This window comes from Ovis aries, chromosome 6, assembly GCF_016772045.2.
Source record: "Ovis aries strain OAR_USU_Benz2616 breed Rambouillet chromosome 6, ARS-UI_Ramb_v3.0, whole genome shotgun sequence".
Classification (NCBI taxonomy): Eukaryota; Metazoa; Chordata; class Mammalia; order Artiodactyla; family Bovidae; genus Ovis; species Ovis aries.
The window spans coordinates 91,752,399-91,768,303 of record NC_056059.1 but is presented as its reverse complement, the minus strand read 5'-3'; the positions used below and the strand labels follow the sequence as shown (position 1 = coordinate 91,768,303).

The 15,905-nt window shown below is 35.9% G+C and overlaps 1 protein-coding gene across 1 annotated transcript in view; it reads left to right on the top strand.

The window, feature by feature from the left end:
- Positions 1-15,335, top strand: part of NUP54 (nucleoporin 54) — a 32,457-nt gene extending 17,122 nt beyond the window's left edge. The window contains exons 9-12 of the mRNA XM_004009926.6: positions 7,791-7,898; positions 12,012-12,131; positions 12,419-12,529; positions 14,487-15,335. Of these exons, the coding sequence (XP_004009975.1) occupies positions 7,791-7,898; positions 12,012-12,131; positions 12,419-12,529; positions 14,487-14,615 (468 nt within the window). The 3' untranslated portion in view covers positions 14,616-15,335. The remainder of the gene's footprint in view (positions 1-7,790; positions 7,899-12,011; positions 12,132-12,418; positions 12,530-14,486) is intronic.
- The last annotated feature ends 570 nt before the right edge of the window (positions 15,336-15,905 follow it).

The window sequence follows — 15,905 nt, the reverse complement described above, 5'->3', positions numbered from 1 at the left end:
TTCTCTGGCCCTAGGAGTAGTAGAGGGGTTACAGACCCTTGTTCTTACCATGTGTTTTAGTTACTGTTTTGTCTTATGAGAAACATTATAGTGTATACTACGAATTAACAATTATACTTTTACACAACTTATTTATTTATAGAGCCTCAAAAAATCATGTAAATCTGATTTAACAATGAGTTTAGAATTGTTGACTTTAGCAAATAAATTAGACTTATGGATTCTTTGGAATTGAAAAGATTATTTTATTAAACACTTATTTATGGGGCCTTATCAAAATGAGGGCTACAATTATGATTGTATTGTCATAGTACATTATAATAATAGGTTAATGAAATAAATTTTAAATTAATGAATGCTTAAATCTTAACATTTTTAAAGTACACTTTTGTAATCAAATGCCTAAAGGTTATAGAGGTCACTTCCAAGTCCTCTTATGTGGAACTCCTAATTAGATATTCATTCAGACTGTATTTGAGTAATGAAGTGCTTCTGTTTTATGAAGCAAACCATTTTTTGTAGCTTGCTCTAATTGATGCTGGTTCTCTTTCTTACATTGATTCAAAATCTGTCTTACTATAATTTATATCCATTTTCTCAGGCATGCTTTGCAGGTAACCATTTTGTTCTTATGACATCCCTAAGATGTCATTCCTAAAATCCCTTAGTATTTTCTCTGGCTAAAGATTCCAACATGGTTTTTGAATGTTACATGATACCCAGGCCATATCTTAGACTCAGTCAGTTCAGTTTAATCACTCAGTCGTGTCCAACTCTTTGCAACCCATGAATCACAGCATGCCAGGCCTGCCTATACCAACTCCCGGAGTTCACCCAAACTCATGTGCATCAAGTCGGTGATGCCATCCAGCCATCTCATCCTCTGTTATCCCCTTCTCCTCCTGCCCCCAATCCCTCCCAGCATCAGAGTCTTTTCCAATGAGTCAACTCTTCGCATGAGGTTACCAAAGAATTGGAGTTTCAGCCTTAGCATCAGTCCTTCCAATGAACACCCAGGACTAGTATCCTAACTTTAGGATGGACTGGTTGGATCTCCTTGCAGTCCAAGGGATTCTCAAGAGTCTTCTCCAACACCACAGTTCAAAAGCATCAATTCTTCGACGCTCAGCTTTCTTCACAGTCCAACTCTCACATCCATGCATGACCACTGGAAAAACCAGAGCCTTGACTAGACTGACCTTTGTTGGCAAAATAATGTCTCTGCTTTTGAATATGCTATCTAGGTTGGTCATAACTTTCCTTCCAAGGAGTACGCGTCTTTTAATTGTATGGCTGCAGTCACCATCTGCAGTGATTTTGGAGCCCCCCAAAATAAAGTCTGACACTGTTTCCACTGTTTCCCCTTCTATTTCCCATGAAGTGATGGGACCAGATGCCATGATCTTCGTTTTCTGAATGTTGAGCTTTAAGCCAACTTTTTCACTCTCCTCTTCAGTTTCTGCCATAAGGGTGGTGTCATCTGCATATCTGAGGTTACTGATATTTCTCCCAACCATCTTGATTCCACCTTGTGCTTCATCCAGCCTGGCATTTCTCATGATGTACTCTGTCCATATAAGTTAAATAAGCAGGGTGACAGTATACAGCCTTGACATACTCCTTTTTCCTATTTGGAACCAGTCTGTTGTTCCATGTCCAGTTCTAACTGTTGCTTCCTGACCTGCATATAGGTTTCTCAAGAGGCAGGTCAGGTGGTCTGGTATTCCCATCTCTTTCAGAATTTTCCACAGTTTATTGTGATCCACACAGTCAAAGGCTTTGGATAAAGCAGAAATAGATGTTTTTCTGGAACTCTCTTGCTTTTCTGATGATCCAGCAGATGTTGGCAATTTGATCTCTGGTTCCTCTGCCTTTTCTAAAACCAGCTTGAACATCTGGAAGTTCACGGTTCACGTATTGCTGAAGCCTGGCTTGGACAATTTTGAGCACTACTTTGCTCGCGTGTGAGATGAGTGCAATTGTGCGGTAGTTTGAGCATTCTTTGGCATTGCCTTTCTTTGGGATTGGAATGAAAATGAACCTTTTCCAGTCCTGTGGCCCCTGCTGAGTTTTCTAAATTTGCTGGCATATTGGGTGCAGCACTTTCACAGCATCATCTTTCAGGATTTGAAATAGCTCCACTGGAATTCCATCACCTCCACTAGCTTTGTTCGTAGTGATGCTTTCTAAGGCCCACTTGACTTCACATTCCAGGATGTCTGGCTCTAGCTGAGTGATCACACCATCGTGATTATCTTGGTCATGAAGATCATTTTTGTACAGTTAACTTCTGTGTATTCTTGCCACCTCTTCTTAATACCTTCTGTTTCTGTTAGGTCCATACCATTTCTGTCCTTTATCGAGCCCATCTTTGCATGAAATATTCCCTTAGTATCTCTAATTTTCTTGAAGAGATCTCTAGTCTTCCCCAGTGTGTTGTTTTCCTCTCTTTCTTTGCATTGATCGCTGAGGAAGGCTTTCTTATCTCTTCTTGCTATTCTTTGGAACTCTGCATTCAAATGGGAATATCTTTCCTTTTCTCCTTTGCTTTTTGCTTGTCTTCATTTCATAGCTATTTGTAAGGCCTCCTCAGACAGCCATTTTGCTTTTTTGCATTTCTTTTCCATGGGATGGTCTTGATCCCTGTCTCCTGTACAGTGTCACTAACCTCCATCTGTAGTTCATCAGGCACTCTCAGATCTAGTCCCTTAAATCATAAAGGATTTGATTTAGGTCATACCTGAATGGTCTAGTGGTTTTCCCTACTTTCTTCAATTTAAGTCTGAATTTGGCAACAGGGAGTTCATGATCTGAGCCACAGTCAGCTCCCAGTCTTGTTTTTGCTGATTGTATAGAGCTTCTTCATGTTTGGCTGGAGAAGGGAATGGCAAACCAGTTCAGTATTCTTGCCTTGAGAACCCCATGAACAGTATGAAAAGGCAAAATGATTGGATACTGAAAAAGGAACTCCCCAGGTCAGTAGGTGTCCAGTATGCTACAGGAGATCAGTGGAGAAATAACTCCAGAAAGAATGAATGGATGGAGCCAAAGCAAAAACAGTACCCAGTTGTGGATGTGACTGGTGATAGAAGCAAAGTCCAATGCTTTAAAGAGCAATATTGCATACGATCCTGGAATGTCAGGTCCATGAATCAAGGCAAATTAGAAGTGGTCAAACAGGAGATAGCAAGAGCGAATGTCGACTTTCTAGGAATCAGCGAATTAAAATGGACTGGAATGGGTGAATTTAACTCAGATGACCATTATATCTACTACTGTGGGCAGGACTCCCTTAGAAGAAATGGAGTAGCCATCATGGTCAACAAAAGAGTCTGAAATGCAGTACTTGGATGCAATCTCAAAAACGACAGAGTGATCTCTGTTCATTTCCAAGGCAAACCATTCAATATCACAGTGATCCAAGTCTATGCCCCAACCAGTAATGCTGAAGAAGCTGAAGTAGAACGGTTCTATGAAGACCTACAAGACTTTTTAGAACTAACACCCAAAAAAGATGTCCTTTTCATTATAGGGGACTGGAATGCAAAAGTAGGAAGTCAAGAAACACCTGGGGTAACAGGCCAGTTTGGCCGTGGAGTACTGAATGAAGCAGGGCAAAGGCTACTAGAGTTTTGCCAAGAGAATGCACTGGTCATAGCAAACACCCTCTTCCAACAACACAAGAGAAGACTCTACACATGGACATCACCAGATGGTCAACACTAGAAATCAGATTATCTTAGACTAGGTACACTGAATTTATTGGCATCACTTTTAAAATGAGTTGTGCATAGTACTATAAATGGGGTGTGACCAAAGTTCTTGAAAGTAAGGACAGAGAAGCTATTATTTGTGCTTATTTTTGTCAGTTTTGCTAGAAGTTTATCAACTTTATTGATCTTTTCAAAGAACAAGTTCTTGGTTTTATTGATTTTTTTTCTAGTTTTCTGTTTACTTAAAGTAATAAATTTATAAATTTTTGGTTTTATAAATTTTGGCTCTTAACCATTTCCTTTATTCTACTTGCTTTGGGTTTATTTTTCTCTTCTTTTTTCTACTTTCTTAAGGTAGCAGCCTAGGGTATTGAGACTTTTAATAAAGGCATTTGATGATACTAATTTTCTTCTAAGTACTGCTTTACCTGAATCCCCCAAAATTTGATAATGTTGTATTTGTCATGTTTGATTCATTAAAAATTTTTTTTATTCTGTTGTTATCTAGTCTAACTCTCTTATGGTCGGAGAACTTTTATATCATTTCAGTTCTTTTAACTTTGTAAAGGTTTTAATCCCTAGGCCTATGAAAAGAATGTGTGTTCTGTTATTCTTGAAGTCTTCTGTTGGTGTCAGTGAGATCCATTTGATAGATTGCTCAGTTCTTCTAAGTTCTTATTGATTTTTCTACTAAGTGTTTATTTTTTAATTAATCTGTTTATTTTTGGTTGTGCTGAGTCTTCACTGCTGCATGGGCTTCCCCAGTTGTAGAGAGCGCGGGCTACTCTCTAGTTTTGCGGTATGTGGACTTCTCATTGCAGTGGCTTCTCTTGTGGGGCACAAGCTTAACAGTTGTGGGGCACAGGCTTGGTTGCTCCGTGGAATGTGGGCTTTTTTCAGATCAGGGATCAAACCCATGTCTCCTGCATTGGCAAGCCGATTCTTAACCACTGCACCACCAGGGAAGCCCTACAAGTTCTGTTGGAAGAGGAGCGTTGAAGTCTCCAGCTCTAGTTATGGATATGTCTTTTTCTCCTTTCACACATTTTAGAAGGTTTGCTGTTAGGTACATACGTATCTAGGATTGTTACATTTTCTTGGCATATACCATAATGTTCCTCTTTATGCTTAGCAATTATCTTTGCTTGGAAGTCAGCTTTCTCTGCTATCAAATAAAGCCACTCTAGCTTTCTTTTGACTAGTGATCTTGTATCTTTTCCATCCTTTTACTTTTAACTTACCTTTATCATGTTTGAAGTAAGTTTTTTGTAGATAGCATAAAGTTTAGATTTAGGCCTACAATCTTACTGTTAACTGTTCGCTCTGTTTTTCTTTCCTCTTTCCTCTCTTTTGTTTTCTTGTGGGTTATTTGGACATTTTTAGTATTCTGTTTTAATGTATTGTCATTTCAGCCATTATTTGTTTTAGTGATTGGTTGAGTGTAGATCTCATTGGGGTGTGTGGTGATGATTTTGTACCCCAGGACACATTTGGCACCATCCAGAGACTTGTTCGGTTGTTACAGCTGGGCGAGGGTGGTGGTTGTGGTCGTGATGGTGGTGTGTGCTACAGTTATCTAGCAGGTAGAAGCCAGGATTCTGATAAACATCCTACAGTGTACAGAACAGTACCACTGCAATGAAGAATTATCTGGCCCAAATTAATAGTGTTGAAAGTGAGAAACTCTTCTCTGTATACCATAATGTATCTCCTTGCACCAGAGGTATGGGTTTTTCTTGGAGTTATCAGCATGATGCCCACTTCTAGGTTTTAGCCTGTGTTGAAACCAAACTGAGGGCAAAATAATGGTAAACTCACCACTAGTTCAGTGGTACTTCAAATTCAGAGTCCTCAGATGGTTGCCCATGCGTTCTGTTCATTTTACATCTATTTTCAACAGGAAAGAGAGAGCGGCACCTATCTAGTCATTTGGTCTAGAATCAAAATTGTTCATGTCATTTGTCAGTTTTTCTGATGGACTGCATATCTTTTCTTTTTGAATTTCAGGAGTTCATCTTTTATTCCAGATTTTAATCCATCGTCTAACATTTTAAAAATCTCCTACTTTTCTTATTTCTCTGCTAATTCTGTCTGTAGTGTCCATAGTTGAAGACTTTTATTTTGTTGTTATTTACAATGCTGTGTTCTCTTGTACAGCAAAGTGATTCAGTTTTTTAAAATATATATATATATATATTCTTTTTCGTATTCTTTTCCATTTTGGTGTATTGCAGGATATTAAATATAGTTCCCTGTGCCATAAGTAGGGTCTTGTTGTTTATGAAAATCTTAATTTTAATGTAATGATAGCCTTTTTTTTTGGCGTTGTGTCTTCTTTTTTGGGGAATTTTCTTAAGAAATCATTCCTCATGCAAGGTCTTTAGAGTCTGCAGTTTTTTTCCTATTATTGTAGAGTTTAACCTTTCACAGTTGAGTCTTCTGTCCTCATGGAATTCACTTTATATATACTATATGATATGAACTTGCTCTAAATAGTAGCTTATTTTTTCCAGTGTTATCCACAGAACTCAGATACTTTCCTCAATGATTTATCAAAGCATTTACCAAACCAGGTTCCCATATATATGTGATATAGTCCGTTCTTAAATCAGTTTCACGTTTTTCCTACTCTTACAGGTTTGCAAAATATTTTAAAGATTATGTGGTGGAGTGAATCTCCAGCCTTTGTTCTTTTCACACTTTTAAAGCTCTTTATGGATCTTAATTCTTCTACAACTGTTTTAAAATTGAGTGTCAAAATGCTAGAATTTTAGTTGGAATTACATTAAATATATAATTGAATCTTAGTAATATTAAGTTATTCCATTATGAACATGTTCCTTTTCTCATTGAAGTCTTTTGTGTCTTGTAATAGTTTTAAAATAAATTTTAAAAAGCGTAGGCATTTTTTCTTGGTTAATTTCTAGATTGTTTTAGTGTTTGTCAATAAATACTGTGAGTGGTAACATTTCTGTTTTTTCTTAATATTGCTGCTATAGAATAATAATTACTCTTGTTGTCTAGAAGCCCTGCAAACTTTTCAAAAATGGAATGGAGAGGGTACCTGGGTTACATAATATAAAATTTGGTTACCTAATTGTGTCCTTTCCACATGGCCTGGCATTGAAGTTTCCTTAAAAGGTGACGTGTAGGTAAACTTGCTAAAATATGTCTTGTACAATCTTCTTACACTCTTACTTATAACATCTCAATATAAGCCAGTGTCACAGAATGATTATGATAGGAACAATCATAATGGGGTTAATTTTGATCAGGAAGCTTTAATGAACTAGGATTTTAACTCATTCTGTAAGGTTAAGACTTTCATGAGGTAGAACAGTAGGATTTTAGGCCAAGCAAAGAACAAATTAACTATCTGCAGAGACATAAAAATGTCTCAGTTGTGTAATTAATATCCTTCCTTTCTCCCTCCACTCTGAGCATCTCTCTCCATAGTATTCTGTTAAACTTACTCTTGGACCGTGTACTATACAGGGCTTCCTTGGTGGCTCATACAGTAAAGAATCCACCTGCAATGCAGGAGACTTGGGTTTGATCCCTGGGTTGGGAAGATGCCCTGGAGGAGGGCATGGCAACTCACTCCAGTATGCTTGCCTGGAGAATCCCCATGGACAGAGGTACCTGGCGGGCTACAGTCTATAGCGTTGCAAACATTTGGACAGGACTGAGCAACTAAGCACAGTGTATACTATACTGTCTTCAAGTAATTAGATTTAATTGTCTCTTAAGGCTCCTGCATGTTACTTTATAGATCTTAACTTTTATACTTTCATGGCCTGGTTGTTTGCTCTATTCCATAATATTCAAATTCCTTAATTACTTCTGAAGAATATGTTTTATTATTCTGTACACTTTGCCTCATCACTAAAGTTCCTGGAGCTCTAAAGAAATTTTTGAATGGTACGTTTTAACTTCTGGATGTACAAAAGTGGAAGAAATACAAAAGTAGGTTTAAAGGAGTTTATATTTTGAGAGATGAATCTCAGGCTCATCTTTTGCATGTAGTGAACTTAATAAATAGTTGTGATACTTTACCTTAAAAATTGTTTTAAACAGATAATATCTGAAGATATTGGTGAATTACAGAAGAATCAAACTACAACCATGGCCAAAATTGCACAATATAAGAGGAAACTTATGGACCTTTCCCACAGAACTTTACAGGTAGTGATTTGGATTTTTTTTCTCTCCCAATATTTATAAGACTATATACATGATGGAAGTGCTAAATATGGATTTTTGCAATAGGAAAAAAAGACTAAAAGGAAATAATAGTCTGAAAGTACCAAACTTTCTCATTAAAACTTAGAACTCTGAGGTGAGATCTCTGGGGAGGATTGGGTGAAGAGAGTGAAAATATTCTAAAACTTGATTTTTTTGAGAGGGTGGGAGGAAAGCAGTGAGAACATGAGTCATCTTTATGAGGTAGCAAAAGTACGCATCAGATCATTAATATCTAGTTTTCATAAAAATAGCAAGTATAACCATTAATGAATGAAAAGCAACAAAAGAACTTGGAAATTAACAAGGAAATAAAAGAATGAATACCAGCTTGAAATTTATCATGAAAACAAACATTATATAGCAGAAATTTGGACGAAAACTTAAAGCCTTAAAAAACTTCATTTTTTAAAGATACAAGATGCAAAAAGTAGAGAACTTAGTACTCAAGAAAAAATATTATCTAGATAAGCCAAAAGGAACCAGTAAGAGGGGAATAAAGATGACGTGGAATGAGTGAAGCAGAAAAACAGAAATCATAGTAGAAAGAATAAGTTGAAGAGCTGTTTCTTTAAAAAGAAATGGCTAAATTAGCAGTACAGTTTAAAATGGCTAAATATGAATCTGAAGAAGGAAGAAAAGACTCATCTCATGAGCCTAAAGACAGAAAAGAAAAATTAGAAGTAAGAAAGGAGATAATACCACATATATACACAAGAAAATAAGAAAATACTACAGTGGAATTCAGGGCAATAAATTTAGATGTTAGATGATTTTTTAGAAAGATGGAAATTATTAAAATTGACCTACAGAAAAAAAATCTTAAATAGACAAACACCATAGAAGCAATTAGGGAAGTTATTAAAGATCCAACAGTGGAAAAAGCACAAAGGTCAAATAGATTCATTTGTCTAAACATTAATGAGCTAATTCTAAAGTTACTTTATTTCAGACAAAAAGAAAAATATAGCTGTTTTTTCAAGTTTGAGATATAATTCATATACCATACAATTCACCTATTTGATTTTTAGTATATTCACAACTTTGTACAACCATCACCACAATCAAGTTTTAGAACATTTGCATCACTCTAAATTAAAAAAAAAAAAAACGCCATACCCATAAGCAGCAACTCCCCATTTCATCCTAAACCCCCTAGCTGTAGGCAACAACTTTGCATTTCTATTGATTGGCCTATTTTTGAACACTTCTTGTAAATGAAATCATAAAATATGTGGTATTTTTTGACTGGCTTCCTCAGCATAATATTTTCAGTGTTCATTCATGTTGTAGCATGTAACAGTACTTCCTTTTTATTGCTGAATAATATTTCATTATATGATTAACAGATTTTATCTCTTCATCAATCGATGAACATTTTGGTTGTTTAAACTTTTTGGCTATTCTGAATAATGTTCCTATTAACACTTGTGTACAAGTGTTTGTGTGGATATATGCTTTTGTTTCTCTTGGGATACATAAACCGAGGATGGCAATTGCTTGGTAATGTGTACCTCTGTGTTCAGCCTTTTCAATAACCAAATTATTTTTCCAGAGCAGCTGCAGCATTTTATATGTTTTTAGTATCCCAAAGTAAAAATTTATAAACAGATAATTCTAATATAGGTACAGATTATGCTAAGTAAAACAAACCAGACTGAAAGGCTATATATAATTCCATTTATATGATACAATGCAGAAGGCACAGCGAGAGGTATGTAATAGATCAATGGTTGCTAGGAGCAGACGGTAAGGGAGAGGAGACTACAAGGAGCAGGAGGGAACTTTTTGGGTGATAGAAGTGTTCTACATCTTGATTGTGGTGATGGTAACCTGTGTTCATCAAAATACATAGAACTGTACTGCTAAGAAGGGTGAATTTTGTTGTATGTGAATTATAACTCAGTAAATGTGACAAAAGAAAACAAGTGCAGAAAACCTAAGTGAAATATAAGAGAATCCAGCTATTATCAAATTCTAAAGGACTGTAATTTTTTTCTTAAAGGAATATAATATACTTTGACTAAGGTTAATTTCAGGAATGGAAGGTTGGTTCTATAACAGGATCTATGAACATAATTTATTCTAGCAACACATGGAAGGAAAATACGTAAGTTTTTGTAAATAAGCAGGGTAATTAAACTAGTATAAAACAATGAAAAGAGATCATCTCTTTGCTGATGATATGACTGTGTATCTAGAAAACCCAAGGAAATAAACAATAGAATGTGGTAAGATGGCTAAATATGAGATTTTTAGTGTTTATACTAAATCAGTGTTAGTGTTTTAAAATCAGTGTTTTAAAAATCAATGTTTCTTTATACTATTAAGGGAAATAAGAGTATTCCATTCATTATCATGAAAAAACTGTAAAGTACTTAGGAATAAATTTGTGAGGAAAGTATACAATCTGAATTAAAGTTTTCACAGATGAAACCATATTCTTAGATGAGAAAATATCTACTTTATAAATTTTAAGAGTGAATTACAGCTTTTAAAAAAACTGATTAAAATCTTTCAGTACATAAGGATAACTTTTGAGAATAGATTCAGGAAAACAAAAAAATAGTGTAGCGGATTTGGCTCTATCAAATTTTAGAAACTATTTTAAAGTTCTTCTAATCAAATTAGCATGAGCTTGGTGTAAGGTTGGACATGAAGATCCACAGAACAGAATAGAGAATCCAGAAATAGGTGCATGTTGTATCTTAATATGAAGAAGGTGATATTTCAATTCAGTGGGTTTAGTTAATAAATAATGCTAGAGTAATTGTCCATCCATCTGGAAAATTTGACCACTGTATCACACCATGTACCAATTAGCTCCTGGTTCTCTGTCCACGAGGATTCTCCAGGCAAGAATACTGGAGTGTATTGCTATCCCATCCTCCAAGGGATCTTCCCAACCCAGGGATCAAACTCGGGTCTTCCGCATCGCAGGCAGATTCTTTACCATCTGAGCCACCAGGGAAGCCCATATACAAAAACAAAGAGTATTAAAGACTTAACTCTTAAGAAATTTATGAAGCTACATGAACAGCCTAGGGATTGAAGAGACATGCAGCCAGAAAACCAGAAGCTGTAAAAAAACAAAACTGACTTAACAAAAAATATTGTATAGCAAAAGAAAACAGAAGCCATTTGTCAGTAGTCAAATGATTTTAGAAAAAGAAAATTGTGAATTTGCAAACAGCACTGATTTTAGTTGTAAATATTTGTATCTTACAAAGTGCTACATTTTGACCCCTAAAGCCCCAATTGAAATACAGGCAAATGTATGAAGACAGTTCACAGAAGGGCAGATGTGAAATAGTTCTTAACTGATGGAAGATGGTCCTTCAGCATTCAAGGTGGGGGTGGAATCCCCTGGTGGTCCAGTGGTTAAAGTTCCCCGCTTCCACTGCAGGGAATCTGGGTTCAATCCCTGGTCAAGGAACTAAGATCCTAACTGATCCCAGAAGTCAAGTGGCCAAGAAAGAAAAAAACAATCAAGGGGATGCAGACTGTAAAAAAGAAAAACCGTGTGATGCTGTAGTGCTCGCTCTCCCATCAGATGGGAGAGAATTCAGATGTCGTTACCTGTTGCTGACAGGAATGTGTGGAAAAGGGTAGTCTTATGTGTCTTATGAATATATAAGTTACTAGGATATTTGGGAAAGCAATTTAGCAGCTTCTGAAGACTGAATACACCTACCTTTAAACCCAGCAATCTCGAATTCATGGCAGTCTATACCAGTAAATAAAGATATATACAGAGACAAAACTGTTCATTATAGCATTGTTCAGAGTGTCAAAACTAGAAACTAGATATCCCCCTCGATATAAGAATACTTAAGTAAATTATTGGCTAATCATGAAAATTATGTAGTCATTGAAAGTAAATTCACATAACTTGCCTAATAAGAATGGGCAAACAATTCAAATCTTGAACTGTTATGATTCTAACTATTCTTAGTGTATTTAGCTAATTTCTTTCAACAGTTGATGTGTAATAAAATTACCTACATAAATGAAAAGAGATAATTCTATTGTTTTTGTTGGGCTTTCTTTGTGTAGGTCCTAATCAAACAGGAAATTCAGAGGAAGAGTGGGTATGCCATCCAAGCTGATGAAGAGCAGTTGCGAGTTCAGCTAGATACAATTCAGGGTGAACTAAATGCCCCTACTCAGTTTAAGGTAAGACTATAAAGCTAGAATTTGTTTCAGGTGGCTCAGAAGAGAAATGTTACTTGTTCTTTAAGTACGTGTTTTTTTTTTTAATTAAAACTTGCTTTCTAAAGTAGACTCTTAATCATGATGTTCTGGGCGTGTATTAATTCTATGATTGTATTAATGTTTCAAATAAGGTACAAAAGGAGAATTGAAACACCTTTAATTAGAGTAGTATCCATCCTTTTAAAATATTCTCTTAGAAATGGTTGCTGTTGTGAGCAGTTCTAATTCAACTCAGTATTATTTTTAAGGGCCGACTAAATGAACTGATGTCCCAAATCAGGATGCAGAATCACTTTGGAGCAGTCAAATCTGAAGAAAGATATTACATAGATGGAGATCTGTTACGAGAAATCAAGCAGGTAAGTTTTCCACTAGAGTGCACTTGTTAAAAGGTGAATTCACATCCATAAGGATGGCTATTATCCAAAACAAAACACCCTCCAGAGAATAACACGTGTAGAGGATGTAAAGAAAATGGAACTGTCATGCATTGCTAGTGGCAATGTAAAATGATATACACAGGCACTGTGAAAAATGCTTCCTTAAAATATTCAATATAGAATTACAATACAGTCCCGCAATTCTGCTTCTGGGTTATGTACCTGTAAGAATTGAACGTAGTGACTCAGATATTTGTATGCCCATGTTCATAGCAGCATTATTCCCAGTAGCCAGAGTGGAGGCAATCCAGGTGCCCACAGGTGGATAAGTAGATAAAATATGGTATATGTATACAATGGAATATTAGCCTTAAAAAGGCAGGCAGTTTATACACACACACATCCACATCATGGATGAACTTTGAAGACATTATGTGAGATAAGCCAGTTATTTGAAAGGACAAAAGTTGTGTGATTCCATTTATATGGTGTACCCAAGACTAGAATGGTAGTTGCTGAAGGGAGGGTTACTGATCCCATCAGCCTTCAGGGGACCTGGGTGGAGGCTGCAGGAGCCAAGACCTCAGACCACTTGTCTAAGCCTCACTTCTATGAAAACATTAGGAAGTACTACTCTAGCTTACTTTCATTAGTATAAATACAGATTGGTTTAATGAAAGCTGTCCATCCATCCAGCAACTGTCTAAAAACATATATTAAGATGGCAAACTTTGTGGAACATATTAGATAGGACTAATTGGCATGGCCTGAGGATTTTAGGTAGTTATAAATGTCCTTATTTATCTAATTTTATTATGTGTTTTAGTATGAATATTGCTGTTTTATGCAACTAGAAACTAGTTTGGCTCCTGGGTTCTCAAAGAGTATCAGTTCAGTTGCTCAGTTGTGTCCAGTTCTTTGCGACCCATCAACTGCCACACGCCAGGCCTCCCTGTCTATCACCAACTCCCAGAGTTTACCCAAACTCATGTCCACTGAGTCAGTGATGCCATCCAGCCATCTCATCCTCTGTCATCCCCTTCTCCTCCTGCCCTCAATCTTTCCCAACATTAAGGTCTTTTCAAATGAGTCAGCTCTTCGCATGAGGTGGCCAAAGTACTGGAGTTTCAGCTTCAACATCAGTCTTTTCAATGAACACTCAGGACTGATCTCTTTCAGGATGGACTGGTTGGATCTCCTTGCAGTCCAAGGGACTCTCAAGAGTCTTCTCCAACACCACAATTCAAAAGCATCGGTTCTTCGGTGTTCAGCTTTCTTTATAGTCCAACTCTCACACCCATACATGACCACGGAAAAACCATAGCCTTGACTAGACGGATGTTTGTTGGCAAAGTAATGTCTCTGCTTTTTAATATGGTCTAGGTTGGTCATAACTTTCCTTCCAAGGAGTAAGCATCTTTTAATTTATACATATACCTGATTATATTCATATTTATAATTAACTGAGAACAATTCCAACATATTAGAATAACTATATGAGTTTATGCAATGAAATTGCGAATAATATAAACACCTGAAATGTTAGCAGTAGTAGTTACCACCGTTATCATCCGTTTATACTTTGTACTTTAAAACATGGAAATTCTCAGAATGATACTTTTGTTAATCTATATTTGAGTACCTTCTTGCATTGTTTTAATATAACTGGTTTTCTATCAAAGGTTGATAAAAGAAATCTGTAAAAATCTGCATCTTATGTAAAATTTGTTATATTTATTACATATTTGATTTTGTTTTTCACAGTATTTAACTGTATTTAAGTGTTAACAAAAGATACAGTGCAGATTTTTAAAATATGCATATGAGAGCGACTGAGTCCTGTATTGCTAGTAAAATAATGAAAAATAGCCTTTTTCTTGTAAGCAGCTTGCAATTTAATAGAGAAATACATTGATATTTTTTTGATTCTTTCTAGCATTTGAAACAACAACAGGAAGGCCTTAGCCACTTGATCAGCATCATAAAAGATGACTTAGAAGATATCAAGTTGGTAGAACATGGATTGAATGAAACCATCCACATCAGAGGTGGTATCTTCAGTTGACAGCTCACAAACTTGTGTTAAAGATTTGTGAAATACATCTTCCTGTTACATCAGGCCTTCTTTAAAAATGAAACTGACCACATGGGGGGGGGGGGGAACAATCCTCTCTCCTGACTTGGTTTTTGAGAAGGTTACTGAAAAATTATTATTCATCAAATCTGAAATAACAGTCACCTCACTGCTCTTCAGAGCTAGCCTTTGAAAGATTTGTATCTAAAAGCTGTAATTACTTTAAAAGAGAAATACATAATTACCAAAAATATTTACTATTGTACATTTTTACAACAGCATTGTTCTTAGAAATAATCAATGTTTAATGATTCTCCATTGAGCCTGTACTCTGCTTTCCATAGCAAGTAAATATGAAATGTCTACTTTGCACATAACAAAATAAACTGTATAATTACTTGGCTGCTGGAGATTTGTACTTCAGAATGTAAATGTCAGTTTTTATATTTGTGAATTCATCTGTGGGAGGAGTAAAAAAAACCCAAGAGTATTTAATGATTAATGTGGTTTTCTTTTCATTCTATAAAGATTGAATATATATTTTTATATTATTTTACTTATTTGGAATTTACAGAACACACATAAGCAATTAGGATATAACAGAAGAATTACATTTTATCATTTTTGCACCGTTTTTTGTTTTTTAAATCTCTTTATTTCTAAAAAATATGAAAACAAATAAATTCTTGATTTTAATCACTTTTTATATAATTCTGTCTGGTGCTTTATTTGGTTCTGGGAGAAAGATTATTTGTGTTCATACAAGTATTAAATCATAATCACAACTCAAGTATTTCAGTTTTAACCTGGTTTTAAGTCTGACTTCACCCTCAAGAGTTGAAGGGCTTCCCTTGTGGCTCAGCTGGTAAAGAATCTGCCTGCAATGTGGGAGACCTGGGTTTGATCCCTGGGTTGGGAAGGTCTCCTGGAGAAGGGAAAGGCTACCCACTCCAGTATTCTGGCCTGGAGAATTCCAAGGATTACAGTCCATGGGGTTGCAAAGAGTTGGACACGACTAAGAGACTTTCACTTCACCCTCAATACTGATGTATTTTGACCAGGGTACAGCAAATAGAAATTACTTCATATATCATCTAGGATAAAGAATTCTCTAATACATCATTAGTATCTGAAAACACTGGAAAGTCTAAATTAGACATGGTAATATGCAATAGTGATTCTTTACAACCAGGTAATTTAAGCAATTTCTCTGACTACACATGGCACATCTCACTGCATCATGTTAGCCCCTCTTGGAATGCTTTCACTCTGCATTTCTGC